At 39.1% G+C, this 15,429-nt stretch overlaps 1 protein-coding gene across 3 annotated transcripts in view; it reads left to right on the forward strand.

Moving 5' to 3' along the window:
- ITSN1 (intersectin 1) overlaps positions 1-15,173 on the forward strand; it is a 106,523-nt gene extending 91,350 nt beyond the window's left edge. For all 3 annotated transcript variants that reach the window (XM_042456443.1, XM_042456444.1, XM_042456445.1), the window contains 6 exons: positions 5,666-5,878; positions 9,272-9,393; positions 9,800-9,882; positions 9,969-10,052; positions 10,269-10,442; positions 12,300-15,173. In XM_042456443.1, the coding sequence (XP_042312377.1) occupies positions 5,666-5,878; positions 9,272-9,393; positions 9,800-9,882; positions 9,969-10,052; positions 10,269-10,442; positions 12,300-12,448 (825 nt within the window). In that variant the 3' untranslated portion in view covers positions 12,449-15,173. The remainder of the gene's footprint in view (positions 1-5,665; positions 5,879-9,271; positions 9,394-9,799; positions 9,883-9,968; positions 10,053-10,268; positions 10,443-12,299) is intronic.
- The last annotated feature ends 256 nt before the right edge of the window (positions 15,174-15,429 follow it).

Below are 15,429 nucleotides of genomic sequence, written 5' to 3' on the forward strand. Positions count from 1 at the left end.
TTTTCAGTCCTTTTGTTCAATAAGATTTACCAGTCTATTTCAAACTCTTGCACGATGACAAACAGGAGCTGGCAAAGGTTTCCAGGCAACATATGACAGCAAAAAACAAAACAAAGTCCTTTCAGTCTTATGACAGACTACATATCTAAGGCTTTCAGGAGACATGCTTGATTCTGATTAGTGAACTAAACTAAATAAATTAGATGACATATAAAGGATCTGCCACTGACTGATGAGGGTTTGTTTCCAGAGCAGATAATATTTTAGATTGGGGTGAGCAAGTGTCTGAGGATAGAGGATTACATTGCCACTAATGGGGACTCCTTGCTGCATTTCACTGGATAAAAAATGATTTATTGCCTATCCTCAAATGCCCCAATGCCTCCTAGGGGATATGGGGACAATTTAGCCATGGTTTGACTTACTTTGGGCCATACTGGGGCCAGAAGAAGCCTTTTTTCCAATAAGAATTGATCAGGAAGTCAGCTTTCTCTTTTGGGCTTAAAACAGCTCAACAGGGAGGGAGGCAAAAAACACTAGAAAATCTCTCTCAGGGGCACTTTTGGCCAATTTCAAATTGAAGAGATCAGGGAATCATAAAAATGGTCCTAGGGAGTGTGTGATGCCCATGGGTCAGATTTTTTGTAGGGTTGTCAAAGTGAGAAATGGAGAGAGCCTCAGGTTGTGTGACAAGCAACATCAGCTGAAAATCCTTCATCTACAAACCAGTTAATGTGCCAGAAGACATGCCCAGTTTTCATTTTGGCAAACCTAGATTTTCTACTGATCCTGTTTTAGATCAAAGGCGGGAGTTTTGTAATGTGCTAATCTGCCCCAGTCTATTCCTGATGTATGCATTTTAGCCTGAAAATGGCCACTTGTGTTTCTTGAAAATTCCAAGGAGCACACAATTGGTAGTTGAAAGGGTAGTTTGTCCCCTAGACCTTTTTCAGCCCCAAATAGCTTCTCTTTTTGTGGCCCAGCAAAGTCAGGTGTGTATGAAAATGGAGCAGGTTTGTCCCTCTAGATGGTCTGTAGCTGCCCACCATTGCCCTAGAGACTGTGGGGCTTGACAGACGGGCAGGAAGGGATGGCGAGATGCCTCCCCTTTCTGCATCAGATCATTGCCATAGCAACCGCATGTCGCGGCAATGCTCTGCTCCCTCTTGGGGCCAAAAAAAGCTTCTGTAAGCAGCTTCCATCATGCACCATGATGACGCCCTTTCTGGCCAGTGCAGTTTGGGTGCTGTGCTACCCTTGCATCATCATGGCATGCCCCGTATGGACAGGAGCACACCAAGATGGTGCACGGGCAGCAAAAATAGGGCTGGGCATGTGTAACTGTTCAGCCCTATCTAGCCATACTTTCTGACCCAGGTTAGCACAAAGTGCCAGTCTGTACAGGTCCTTTGTTTAGAAGATGAAAGCTAGGATTTTGGCAATTAGTAGACTTCTTATACTAATGGAACAAAGTACAGTTCGCATGCTTAATATCCAGCTCATCTATCTCATGGTCTGCTCACCTGCTATCCTCTCAGGATTCACTGAGTTCTATGTTTTCACTTACAGCTTCCAAATTTAGGGATATCTCTATGTGTAACCAGCCTGATAGCACTGATACCTTTGAGTACTTGACAGCTGTACTGCTTGTTACCAGGCCTGTTTTGGAAAATAAAGTCTTTCTTCCTGTTTGGTAATGAATTGTACAGTACTAGCGGTGTGATTCCTCACTTCTTTCAATGTTGGTGTATATTTGTCCTACTCCTGCAGCCCAGCTCTTGCTGTACAAAATCTGATTGTTCTTTATTTCACTGCAAGATGGTAGCCTTGTGATGCAATCTCTTAAAGTTTCCATTTTGACATTTTATGAGCTGCTCCATTTCCATTTGCTATCACGTTATTGTTTTCTTGCACTCTTGCCAGGCTTATACAACCAGTTTCTAACTCTGTTTCTACCTGGAATATGTCAGTGTCCTTTGGCAAACTTATTGTGACACCATTCAGCTCCGTCCCATCAATCTCAAAGTGGCATTCCTCAAAACAGTCATGTCAGTGAGCTTTATGCCCTGAGAGCTGGTATCCCAAACTTTGTTTTTTGTAAGATCAGGATAGTTACGGGTTTGGATTTGGCCTTTCTCCAACCTTAATCAAGACCTTATCTTACATATATTTTACTTCATAGGTCTGACATTGCCTCTAGATGTTTTTCTTCCTTCATAGTTCACTATGCCATCACCTTTTATCTTGCCTGCACAGCACCATAACAAAAGATACCCAGGCTGTTAATATGTTATGAATCAGGTCCCCATTTCCAAACAAGAAATCTACCTACTGCCACTACCATCCACAACAATAATCACATTTGCTGCATTTGTCTCTGGAGTTCCTTTGCTAGGAACATGCCAAGCTTTGAAAAGGTCCCAGACTCTCAATTTTGTGGACTACATATTCTGTCTAGGTCTAATAACGTAGCCACAGTAATCCATGCACTGGTAACTTCCTGATTAGTCTACTGCACTGCATTATTTATGAGGCTGTCCTTGAAGATAAGTCAGAAGCTGCAGCTAGTGCAAAATGCAGTAGCTACATTACAGATCTGACACACCATCTAGAAAGCATATAATGTTGGTTTTAAAGGAATGGTATTAGTTGATGCTATACTTTGGTCTGGGGTGTGGCTAGAGTGGGATGAGGGCATTTTTCCTTGAGTCCCCAAATTCAAAACAATTCCTAGTATTGCAGAGAGTGAAACATTAAAATTTGTTCAGTCTTAGAATTTTTACAGTATATTTGCTATGCTCACATTCCTTTGGTAATTTTGTTTGCTCCTTTTCTTTGGATGCCTAAACTGTATCTCTAAATGCACAACTGAAGAGTTCAAAGATACAGCCGTGTTAGTCTGTCAAATCAATATGTAGAGAGATCTTGTAGTACATTTGAGACTAATGGAAAGAAAGAAGTTGACAGTATGAGCTTTCGTACACTTAAGTCTACAAAATGCATCTGAGGAAGTAGACTTAAGTCTACAAAACCTCAAGCTGCCAACTTCTTTCTTTCAGTTAGTCTCAAAGATGCTACAAGATCTCTCTACATACTTTTAAATTACTGCAATGCTAGGAATTTGGTGATGGAAGAAAGATTTCATTCAGAGGGTAGAATTCTTATTTGGAGGGAACAGTGCTTTCACACACACACACACACCCACAGCTACAGTTCTGTTTCTGGACCAAATTCACAGTGCTGCTAGAAATATTTTAAAGCTCTAAATTGCTTTGAAACTTGTTGAAACACCACTTCCTATATATGCCTGCCCAAAGATTAAAGTCTGCCAAATCATTGTTTTTCTGTATCCCCAGTCATGGCAGTACACTGTAGGAGTCCACTGCAGGAGGACATGTGAGAGGGGCTTTTTGCTGTGACATCCAGTTGTAGAATACAGTCAGCCCTCCTTATCCACAGATTTGTTATTCATGGATTTAGTATGTCATTGTATATAATGAGACTTGAGCATCCACAGATTTTGGTATCCACAGGGGGCCCAAACCCCAGCGGATACCAGGGGGCCACTATTACGGGCCTCTTGCCATCAACTCTGGTGTCGCCTTGGTACCAAGTAAAAACATGTATCTTTACTAAAATCCCTGGGACATAAATTGTTTCCACCCAAATTTGATTATGTTTTAAATTACCATAACTGTTTTAATTAGTTTTAACTGTCCTGTTTTAACTTGTTAAATTGGTTTAGCCTGGATAAATTTTTCCTGTTTTAAATTTTTTTAAACTATTTACATTGATTTTATTGTATGCCAGCCAGAGAGCCTTGCATATAGAGTAGGATATTTTAATAAAGAAACATTATAATGTCATATTTATATCAACAAAAAGCCCTGTTCAGAACATTGTAGAATGGGTCTTTCTTTTGATGGAAAGACTGTCTTTTTTCTTGCCACAATGTGCATACTTAAGGAGCACATGGCTTCATTTTTCTCATCTTTTCCAAAACCACTGTAGCAAAAGGTCTTCTCATTTTTTTTCCAGGTCCTTGTTCCACCTTTAGTAAATCAGCATACTAATCATGGATGTGTGATTTAAATAGATCATGAAGAAGTAAAACAGGTCATTGACTTGTAACTGTTTCTTTGCATGTTCATTCGTGTATTCCCACAATATCTTCTCTGTGCAACAGATGTGGTCTGTACTTCTCTTAACTTCTGCTGCAGAAGTCTCAAAACAGAATGAGATGGAATAATGCACTTTTGGGACATGTGCATTGAAAAGAGATGAGGGGGCTCTACACCAAAAACTCAGTTCTAGAATGTTTTGGTTGGGACTTTGTGTAATTGTAGAATCCCCCCCCCCCCCCCCACACACACAGAGTGGACCTTGGTTTCTGCTGCAGTTTGGTTCCAGGGTCCCCTGTGAATACCAAAATCTGTGGATATTCAAGTCTCGTTAAATACAATAGAATAGTAAAATGGTGTTCTTTATATAAAATGGCAAAATGAAGATTTGCTTTTTGGAATCTTTAAAAAATATATTTTCTAGTGGTGGATGGTTGAATTTGTGGATAAAGAATCTGTGAATACCAAGGGCTGACCATACAGAGATGACCACTCAAAGAATCCCAAATAGTAAACATCCATGCTGCTTCCTATGCTACTCTGGAAAAGCAGAAAAGAAAATTAGGCATCATTACTTCTATTTTCATTCCTTTTAAAAAAAAAAAAATTCAGTAGGATTTTGAGGTCAGATGGTTTTTAAAAGGAGGGCTTTAAGAGTGTGCTTTACTGTTTTGTCCTTTTTTTAAAAAAACTGGTTTATAACATTTTTAAAAATTTTTGTTAAAATTTAAATCTTCCTCAGAGTACAAGTTTATATATGCTTTTAAACATTTTACTGTATGTTTTGATTTGGTAATCGTTTAATTCTATTACTGTATAATGTCCACCTTCTGTATTTTTTAACTATTTACATTTTTTTAAACCTGTAAGCCACTTTGAATCTTTGGGGCTGTGCACACTGGCACCTTTGGTTGAGTTGGGGACGGAGTCAGAGCGTAGCGTCTACATGACGCACACCGCGGTTCTGCCCCGAGGGTGACATGAAACCGCGTGCCACACCACATGGTGTGTGGCATCATGGTGTTCCTCTGGCACTGCGTCTGCATGACGCAGCATTGAAAGAATCACTGCCACGGCTATCACACCCTTTGCAGGACACAAAAAGGAACCGCTTTTTGCAGCTCCTTTTTGCGCCCTGCAAAGGCCAGATCAGGGACGTGGCACGCGATTGCCGTAGCGCCAATCTGACTGTAAAAGGGGCCACCCCTTTGGGACTGTCCGCACAGCCCCTTAGTTTGAGAGAAAAGTCAGGAAACAGATGATGATATTATTGATGTTTAGGATTGCTTTCCTCCTTCATTGATAAGTGAACCCAGCATGGTTAAAGAGCATAGCAGTATAAGACTAACCCTCCAAATTACAAATTTCTTGCTGTATCACTAAGTGCTGATCTTTCACTGGTAACACCAAAGCATTAGTAAGCATTATTCCTGCAAAACAAACATTGTCAGCTGCATACCAACAGTATCATGACTGTTATATTTTTATACATCTCATTGCTTCTGTCTTGTGTGTTGTGTATGTGTGTGTGTTGTTTCCCCCAGCAACTTGTCTTTAATTCTGTTACAAACTGCTTGGGGCCGCGCAAATTTCTACACAGTGGGAAACTCTACAAGGCCAAGAGCAACAAGGAATTGTATGGCTTTCTGTTCAATGACTTCCTTCTGCTGACACAGATCATAAAACCTCTGGGCTCATCTGGCACAGATAAGGTCTTCAGCCCCAAGTCAAATCTGCAGTATAAAATGTACAAAACAGTAAGTATCACTTTTAAAGGGGAATTTGGATATTTTGATAAAAATCCACAAGGCTCCCTCATCCACCCATATTAAAATATATAGACCATAAATGTTTCTGTTTGGCTGCATTTGCACTACAGAAATGATCCAGTTTGACACCATTTTAATTGTCATGGCTCAATGCTATGGAATCCTGAGAATTATAGTTTTTAATGGCACCAGAGCTCTCTGACAGAGAAGGCTAAATGTCTAACAAAACTACAAATCACAGAATTCCATAGCACTGAGACGTGGCAGTTAAAGTAGTGTCAACCTGGATTATTTCTGCAGTGTGGATGCAGCCTATATGGACCTTTTTACACAATACAAGTCTTATATGGATTTCTGTGTAGGAAGACTATTGAACCACCAGAGTCTGTAATGAAGTCAGATTTGTCTGTCTCACTGGGTGTTCTCAAAGTGGGATCTTTTTTTATCATCATCATTCCTTCTGAAACCACTTCAGATTTTCCAGTACGCATGCAAATAGAGCAAAAACCACACTATTCATCTACAAGAAGGAGGTATCAGTAAACTTCTGGTGACCCCAAGGCTTGGAGGGTAAATGTAGAATCATAGAATCATAGAGTTGGAAGTGACCACAAGGGTCATCCAGTCCACCCCCTGCCATGCAGGAACTCGCACTCAAAGCACCCCCAACAGATTGCCCTCCAGTCTCTGTTTAAAAACCTCCAAAGGAATGGGAAGGGGACTCTGAAAACCAGCCCTGTAATGACTCATTGACACAGAATGTTGACATACTGAGAGGAAAAATAAGTGACAACTGGGTGGAAGGCATGAGGGAATTTAACTGGCTGGGAAGACAACATCCAGGTGGAGTGGAAATGAACTGGGTGGCCACACAAAGAGGAGGGAGTGGGGAAAAATAACCACAGAGACTAAAACGGTAAACAGAAACATCTTATTTTCTGGCTAGGTCATTTCCTGATTCACAACTATTTTTAACATGTCCCCAAGGAAGAGCTGATAATGGATACCAGTGAGGTTTTTTTTTAGAAATGTGTATCAGAGAATGTGGCATGAGATACAATAAAATAGGTGTTTGAAAACTTGCATGTGAAGTAAATGTCTACTGAGTGTTTAACTGAACTACAAACAAGCCTGGGTTTGTTGCTGCATTGTATAAAATTGATCCCTTGTTATTTCTATACCATCAAGGGAGCATTTTTAATTTTTTTTTTTAAAAAAAGATAGGTTGCTACTTGCTATGACTGGTCCAGTGAGTAGGAGGGAAGTTGAAATGTACTGCAACACTAAAATATTTATGTAAGGGAAAGCACAGCTAAATGCTTTCCTAGCTATATAGTCTTCTGTCCTCTCTCCCTCCCCAATCCACCATTACTGTCATAAAGTATGTATGTGGATTGTTCTAACTCAAGGATTTATCATGATCATGGTTCAATTTAGAAACTCACAAATGTTTACATTTGTTATCAAGGTTCAGGTAGAGAAATCTAGTTATTATTTGTATATTAATCCAGAAAAAAGCTGCATTCAGTTATGAGTCCAAGAGTTTGTTAATTAGTCATAGATGGAAAGAGGAAATTGTTTCTCTCTTATTTATTTGGTCTGTTTTTCCCCACATGTTTACTTGTTTTTTGGGCTGCCATATTCCATTGAGGATAGGATGGTGGAATATTAATCCTCTTTTTGTGCATGCCTGCAAACGAAATCATCCAGAAATCAAGCAATGTTCATAAACCATAGTGGATAACAAGTGGGAACTGCAACAAAATTAACAGTTCAGTGGTTATAGATTATAGAATCATAGAGTTGGAAGAGATCACAAGGGCCATCCAGTGCAGTCCCCTGCCATGCAGGAACTCCCAATCAAAGCACTCCCAACAGATGGCCATCCAGCCCCTATTTAAAAACCTTCAAAGAAGGTGATTCCAACATACTCCAAGGCAACAGATTCCATCCATTGTTCAACAGCTCGTACTGTTATGAAGTTTTTCCTAATGTTTAGGTGGAATCTCTTATAATAAAGAATAACAAGTCATTTGTCATTATTAACTTCCCAGTTCTGTAAAATTTATCATAGAGCACTGAGGACATACATCAAGCTGAGATCAAACTCTACTGAGCATTTTCATCAGATTACTGTAGTAATCAGTAATTCAGCTATAATCATAGTAAATGATCCAGCCAGCCACCTGTGCCCTCTTTCATAAAAAACTTGATTTCACCCCTTTCCTCTGTTATTTTGCCTGTTTCACTAATGCATACATATATAGTAATGTCTGGCCACTAAGCATGGTTTTGTCTTCCTTTGGGTCGTTTTGACAAAGGATGAGGGGCTCCTTAAGAAACTCTGTACTTTCACAATCTTTACCATCTTGCTGATACCTTCCTCTTGTTTCTTGGGCTGAAACAGAAGTGATGCTAAGCATTTTATTACTATTTTGTAGTACTATTTCATCAATTTGCTTGCTTAGGTAGATTATGTTGAAAATCACACCCAACCTCATGCACACAGTTATGTGCTTTAGGAAAAGTTGCTTCCCACAGGCTTTGGTATTGGTGAAAATGAAGGCTAGCTCAGCTGAAGAGCAGCCTTTTAGTATCCCACTGAATTTCCATAGGCTTCATGCTTGGTATTAAGTGAACAAGGAATACTCAGAGGTGGTTTGAAATATAGCCTACAGCATCTGGTATCCATTGGTGGTGATCTGTTCAAGTATTAACCAGGGCTAACCCTGCTTAGCATTCCAAGGTCAGATGGGATCTGGTTCCTTTAGGTTATTTAGGCCCCTGCAAGCACTAGTTACTATGATCTGAATCAAAAAACTATTTAGTATGAGTTAATGTTTCATATTTTTAAATCAAAGTGGATGATATTATGGTTAATCATCCCTCCCAGACCATCTGTCTGGTTTGTTTCTTTTCTTTCTTTGCTGTGATCTCTGCTTTGGGGAACTTGAACACACATAAGCTTGAGGGAACCTTAAAACAGATAATTTTCGCTGTGCACTTGGGATAATAGTGAGATGTTGTCTACCATGTTGTCATCTTTTTTTTTCTTTTTTTGAATAAAAAGCCCACAACTTTTTAATTTTGCTATAGCAGTGTGTGAACCATTAGGTTTACATGGCTAGCAGCTCAGTGTTTTATACTGGCCCTCACAGTGTGAACTGGGTATATTTGCAATTATGTCATGTTTTCAGGATGGTGGTGGGGTATTTATTTGTTTATTTAATTCTAATTTATAGCAAAAGAAATTGGGAAAGTTGTAAAAATACAGTAATACGTATATAGAAATATGTCAGTCATTGTATGCTAAACATGACACCTGTTATACAGCAGTTATTCAGATCTGACGTAAACTAATATTTCCTAATATTTCTGCAGCCCATATTTCTAAATGAAGTCTTGGTAAAACTACCTACAGATCCTTCTGGAGATGAGCCCATCTTCCACATCTCTCACATTGATCGAGTGTACACACTTCGTGCAGAAAGCATAAATGAAAGGTAAATTATTGCTGAATTAGCACAGACTTTAACTAGTACTTTTAAAAGCTTTTGTGTTTGTGTGTGCATGTGCATACACACATCCATCCAGCCTTTAGTGTGAGCACAAACAGTTATGCCTACTGGATTTTTTTTAAGCTCTTTGGTAGTTTCTCTTTGCTTCATCCCTTAGATCCTTTGTTACATGACACAAAGTTTTACCCTCGACTTATCCACGGGCCATATCAAAATCCATAATTTTGGCATCAAACCTGCCCTCAACTTATGCATGAGATTGACTTGTAGTCCTAAAACAGCAGGCAACTCAATGTCTTTAGCCAGTTCTTCTTCCTATCCTGCATTTAATCAGTTTTACATAAACTTTATAGTAGTATTTCACTTTATTTTTGCTTTTCTCTTTCTCAAGGACGGCTTGGGTTCAGAAAATCAAAGCTGCTTCTGAACTATACATAGAAACAGAGAAGAAGAAGAGGGAAAAGGCCTACTTAGGTACCACAATGGGGGTACAGTATTTATAAGTTTTCCCCAAAGTATCTGAAGAATATTTTAATGAATCTTGCCTGTTCTTGCCACAGTCCGGTCCCAGAGGGCAACAGGCATTGGAAGGTTAATGGTGAACATTGTTGAAGGTATTGAATTGAAGCCCTGCAGATCCCATGGTAAGAACTTTGCTTCCTTTCTATTTTGTTAAGCATGTGCCAAAAAGAACAGCACCTCCTAGGGATGCCTGATAAAGTGGGTTTTAAAAAAATATTAATCAAATTGTGGGGTATATGCAATAGGCTCATCTAAAATGCTTGTGAATATCCTTGAGGCAAATTACAAAATCCATGCAAATATTTGAACATGGCTCTGCTTCTGTCTTCTCCTTTTAGGGAAGAGTAATCCATATTGTGAAGTGACAATGGGTTCTCAGTGTCATATTACCAAGACTATACAGGACACTCTCAACCCCAAGTGGAATTCTAACTGCCAGTTCTTTATCAAAGATTTAGAACAAGATGTGCTCTGCATAACAGTGTTTGAGAGGGATCAATTCTCCCCTGATGGTAGGTGGCAACTCTTATTTTTAGGCTTTGTCTTTCGGTATGTGCATATGAGTAATTGGAGCATACATTCTTTGGATGGAATGGAGAAGCAATCTTCCTACAAATGGGTTATTTTCCACATGCCAATATGAGTTGCAGGATTCTCTAAGCATATTGCCAGGAGCACTGTGCTCTCTTGGCTGTCTCATCTTTGCTTTGACTTTGGTTACAGAAGCCAAGATGCAAAGGGCTTCACTGGGGCTTTCAGTTCCCTCATTCCCACTATAGTCTCTAACAAGCAGGGAGAGCTGTAACTGGAAGAAAAAATGTTGCATGTTTGCACAGGGTTCTTGGGATCCTGTCCTCAGCTGCTTTTTCTGCAAAACCAAATTTCGGTCCCAATGCAAGTATAGAACTGAAGTGCTAGGAAACACTATCTGTAGTGAAATAAAAAAGAAATTAATGGAAGCCCACTGACAGACCATAAAATAACTGTAGTCATGAGACAATTTCCTGCTTCTGTTTTCAGTTTGATATGAATGCTCATGCTGTTTTCTGAAGGGCCATTCAGACTACCTTTTGTACCGAATTGTATCCTGGATTAAAAGTCGGAAGTTCCCACTGGCACTGGTTTAAACACATCAGAATGAGGGTTTTTAAAAGGCGAAAGATTTTTTAGAAAACCCCTTAGAGCGGTTTTTCTGGAAGTGGATTATTTCCCGTGTCTTTTAGGAAAACCCGTTTCTTCCCTGCTGCCAGCAAATGTGAACTTGGCCCCGGCCATGATCGGGTCAAGTTCAAGGGAGGGATTTAGGTCAAAGGGAGGGCAGAGGACAGACCATGCCTCCCCCTCACAGGCAGCTTTCTCTCTCTCTCTCTCTCTTTTGTAATTTTATTTTTGACAGATTATGCAAATGCTTGTTCTACAGGTCGGTACATAGTGATAGCATGTGTATGCTTGTGCTACATTTCTCTTTTGTTTGTTTGCTGCCAGTATGGCACCTCACTTTGCAAGTGGCATTTTTAAAAAGTGTGTGTGTGTGTGTGTGTGTGACAGAATATGCGAATGCTTGTGTTTCCTTTTAAATTTGGCAAATTGATACAATGTGTGAATGCTTTTGTTACATATGTATATGTGTATGTAAGGCATTCTGGGGTGGCAATCAGAGGGAAAGCAAGGAAAGAGGATGCAGAGATGACATTCTGAGGTGAGGTATTATTATTATTATTATTATTATTATTATTATTATTATTATTATTATTATTGTGACAGATTATGCGGATGGAAGGGAAGGGAAGAGGTTCCAAAGAGGAGGAAATGCTGGGCTGGAAGTGAAGGGGAAGCTAGAGGCTGGCATTCAGTGGGAAGGCTGTGGAAACCCATGACTTTGGGGGAGTCACACTCTCTCAGCCTCAGGGGAAAGGCAATGGCAAATCTCCTTGGAACCAATCTTGCCAATAAAACCCCAGGATGGGGTCGTTTTAGGGTTGCCATAATCTGTAATGACCCAAATACACACAAAACACACACACCTGGAGGTTTTTAAATTTGACAAGTTGACAGAATAGGCGCACACTGTAGGATATGTCACCTTTGACAAAAGTGGAAGTGAATTTGATAGACAACAAAGGAGGTTCCATTTTAAAGCAGTACTAGAAATGTGAACTTCAGAGGGGCAAATTGCATCAATCAGGGTAAAGGATAGTCAGAACTATTACCCAGGGAGATTTGGTATAGGGGAAACTGGATCTGCCCAGTTCTATCCAGTGCAAATGGGCTAGTGAGAATGGGGCCTTAACTGACTTCTTGCCAGAGATGGATCTTTACTGGGGAAGCCTTGTCATTTCCAGTCATGACATGCATTTTATCTCTTTCAGACTTCTTGGGCCGAACAGAAATCCGTGTAGCAGATATTAAGAAAGACCAGGGGTCAAAGGGACCAGTTACAAAGTGTCTTCTCCTGCATGAAGTCCCAACAGGAGAGATAGTTGTTCGACTGGATCTGCAGCTGTTTGATGAACCTTGAAAAGGAGGTGCTTCTCTCAGCTGAAATGACTATAATAGGTGTTTACAAAATCTTTCCATAGAGATTCTCAGTCCTTTTATATGGAAAAAAAGTACTCCACATGGAAAGAGATTTAGCAAAGCCACACAAAACTTTATATCTTGCTAATCCTTGCAGAAAACTGAATTTCAAGTTTGTGGGGGGCATGCCATCTTTTTAAAAACAGTTTGTTTTATTTTATGTTGAAATTCGGCTGTAGTTTCAGGATTTCTAGAGTAAGAAGAGTTGTGGCTTGCGCTCTTGACAGAGAGGTTAAAACACTGCACTTTCTCTGGTTGCTTCAACATTCCATGTCAACCGAAGAAGGGTGTTGCTGCCATGTCTGCAGATTTCTATGAATTTCCCCTAGAAATGTTGTGCCTATTGCCCCACAGAGTGGTGTATAAACATAATGTGAATATATTTATATACAAAATGCTGTTAACATGAATGCATTCTTGCCATGTAAGATTTCTGGATTTCTTTTAAGAAGTTTGTGATAATATTTGAATCTGTTTTCAAAAAATAAATGAAAAAAGAAAAGAAAATTCCAATCTGAGGTTTAAATGACAGTTTCCTGTAGACTGGAAAGCTTTCAAGAGGTGAGGTGAAGATAGCTTTTTCAAGATATTCGTACATGTAAGCCAGTGTTATGTGGATGAAAGATTGAATTACTGGTCTGGGACCTAGTAGTTCAACCCCCTCCCCCACCACCATTAAAGGCAAGACTGTAACCAAGACCAGATGTTGGTTCTTTGCCATTTGCATTGGGACATCTTTTTCCCAAATTGTATATCCACAGATCAGTGTTTTTTACAGCTGTGTTTCAACTCTGTTGCAAACAACCGTTGATCACATTAAAAAAAGGTTTGACAGATTCCTGCTGCGTGTCTGTACTGTACCGCTGAAACATAATGATTAAACTGTTGCTCAATTGTGAAAGGCTGGGGCGGGGGGACCAGCACTGATAAGAAAACAGCTGCTCAGAAAAGTTGTATTGAGACAAGACAAGCAGTCAAAAGAAATTAATTTATGAAATTGTACTGTGCCTAAATAAAAATTTGACACCACAGTTTTGAAGTCAGGGTGGCAGCATACTGTAGCTCATCAATGATTTTTAAATGCAAACATGCTTAATTGCAAATTTGTCTATTTCAACATTAGGTGTGATCAGAATTTTGTAAAGTAAGTGATCCCAAAAGAGTTGTTGCTGTTTTGCAGTTGTAAACATTCAATCGGACAGCAATCCACATAAAAAAGCTTGATTCAGCAAAGTCCTGTCAAATCAGTTGAATAATAAAAATACACACCTTGCTGAACAAGGCATAATGTTAATGACCAAATTTGGGAAGCATCTTCATTTCAGTATCAAGGACATTCGTTCTCTTTGTGTTTTCAGTCCTTCAGTTTGTTACCCAAGGATCATGCATAAATGGGTATTTTTGTATCAACTTTCAGAATGGAAGGTGTTGACTGGTCTGTTAGCATGTCAGTGTTCTTGTGAGGTATTGGCTTTGCTGTTTTTTGCATGTTGTTTTGGTATCAGTTTCCATGTTTCCTGTGGAGATGGTGTTCTCTAGCACAGCAAATCTCTATTATTTCCATTAGGAAATTAGGACAGCTTTATACTTGATAGATAGATAGATAAGGTCTGGTGATAAATGTAAACTGTGCTTGAAAGTGTCTGTGTACTATCATTTCCAAGGAGACCACTGTATTATTTTCAGCAATTATTTTTTAAAAATCCTGTATGTTGGAGGGACAAAAAAAGTTTACATTTCATACTTTTAAGAATTGCTTTATTATTTATTTATTGAAGATAGTGTAGAATTTTGTATCAGAAATTACATACTTAAGTATTTTTTTGAACAGAGAAACACACTTTCGTTAGAAATTTCAACTGACCAAGTTTTAGACGAAGTTTAACTTAACAGGTATGAAGTTATTTAACACTGACTGGTTGAAAACACAATTAAAAAGCAAACAACGTTTATGTTTCTATTTTTCAGTGTTGTTACAAAAATGTTTGAATTAAAATTTGTAAATAGAACTAAACCCATGCTTTCCTTTTTCCATATCAGTACATTTTATTGAAATATAATGTATATGAAAATAACAAATTGTTGTGGTAGAAGGGAAAAAAATAAATCCTTTAGTGGTGGAAAATATTAAATGTCATGATTCCAAACCTTCTTTGGCTGTCCTAATTTTACTCAAGTGCTGCAACTAAGCAGTTGCTGTGTTTTTAGTCATTCAGACATAATGATAACATTAAGAAAGACTTATCATTGGACTGTGAGAAGAGAGAGACCTGTATACCCTGAAGTAAAACAAATTAGGTGTGTATTTGGAGAAGCCGCAAGGGCAAGATCTAAATGAGACAAAATTCCTAGACTCTCCTTCAATAAAGGCCCTATTGGTATAATTTCTTTGTCACCATTCTAAGTTACTCTTACCATTTCAGAGCCACACTATAATAAAGCTGAATTCCAGTTCTAATCTCCTGCACAGAACCATTTTCTGTAGCTTCAGTCAGAAATCTTTTCACTGCACTTTGAAGCCAAACATATTATTAACGGTAATTTCAATCGTTCTGTGTACTTCTTTATTCCATTTTAGACTGCTCCTTAATCTAAATCCTCTTGATGGTAAAACGCTAACATAAAATACAGACTCTAGCTCCCTCAAGTAATTGTGTTCCAAAATCTTTGTGACCCTTAGGGTAGGTAAATAGTGCTCCATTAGGCACTGGCTTTTATGTTTGTGTCCAGGGAGCTGTGGGGAAGAATATTAGCAGTGTGTTGTGTCTTGCACAGCCTGGTGGTAATATGAATTACCAGATTGTTGTTGTGTGCCTTCAACTTTTTTCCAACTTATGGTAACCCTAAGGTAAACCTATCACAGGGTCTTCTTGGAAGATTTGTTCTGAGAGGGCTTGCCTTTGTCTTTGCCTTTCCCTGAGA

This window comes from Sceloporus undulatus, chromosome 3 (genome assembly GCF_019175285.1).
Source record: "Sceloporus undulatus isolate JIND9_A2432 ecotype Alabama chromosome 3, SceUnd_v1.1, whole genome shotgun sequence".
Classification (NCBI taxonomy): domain Eukaryota; kingdom Metazoa; phylum Chordata; class Lepidosauria; order Squamata; family Phrynosomatidae; genus Sceloporus; species Sceloporus undulatus.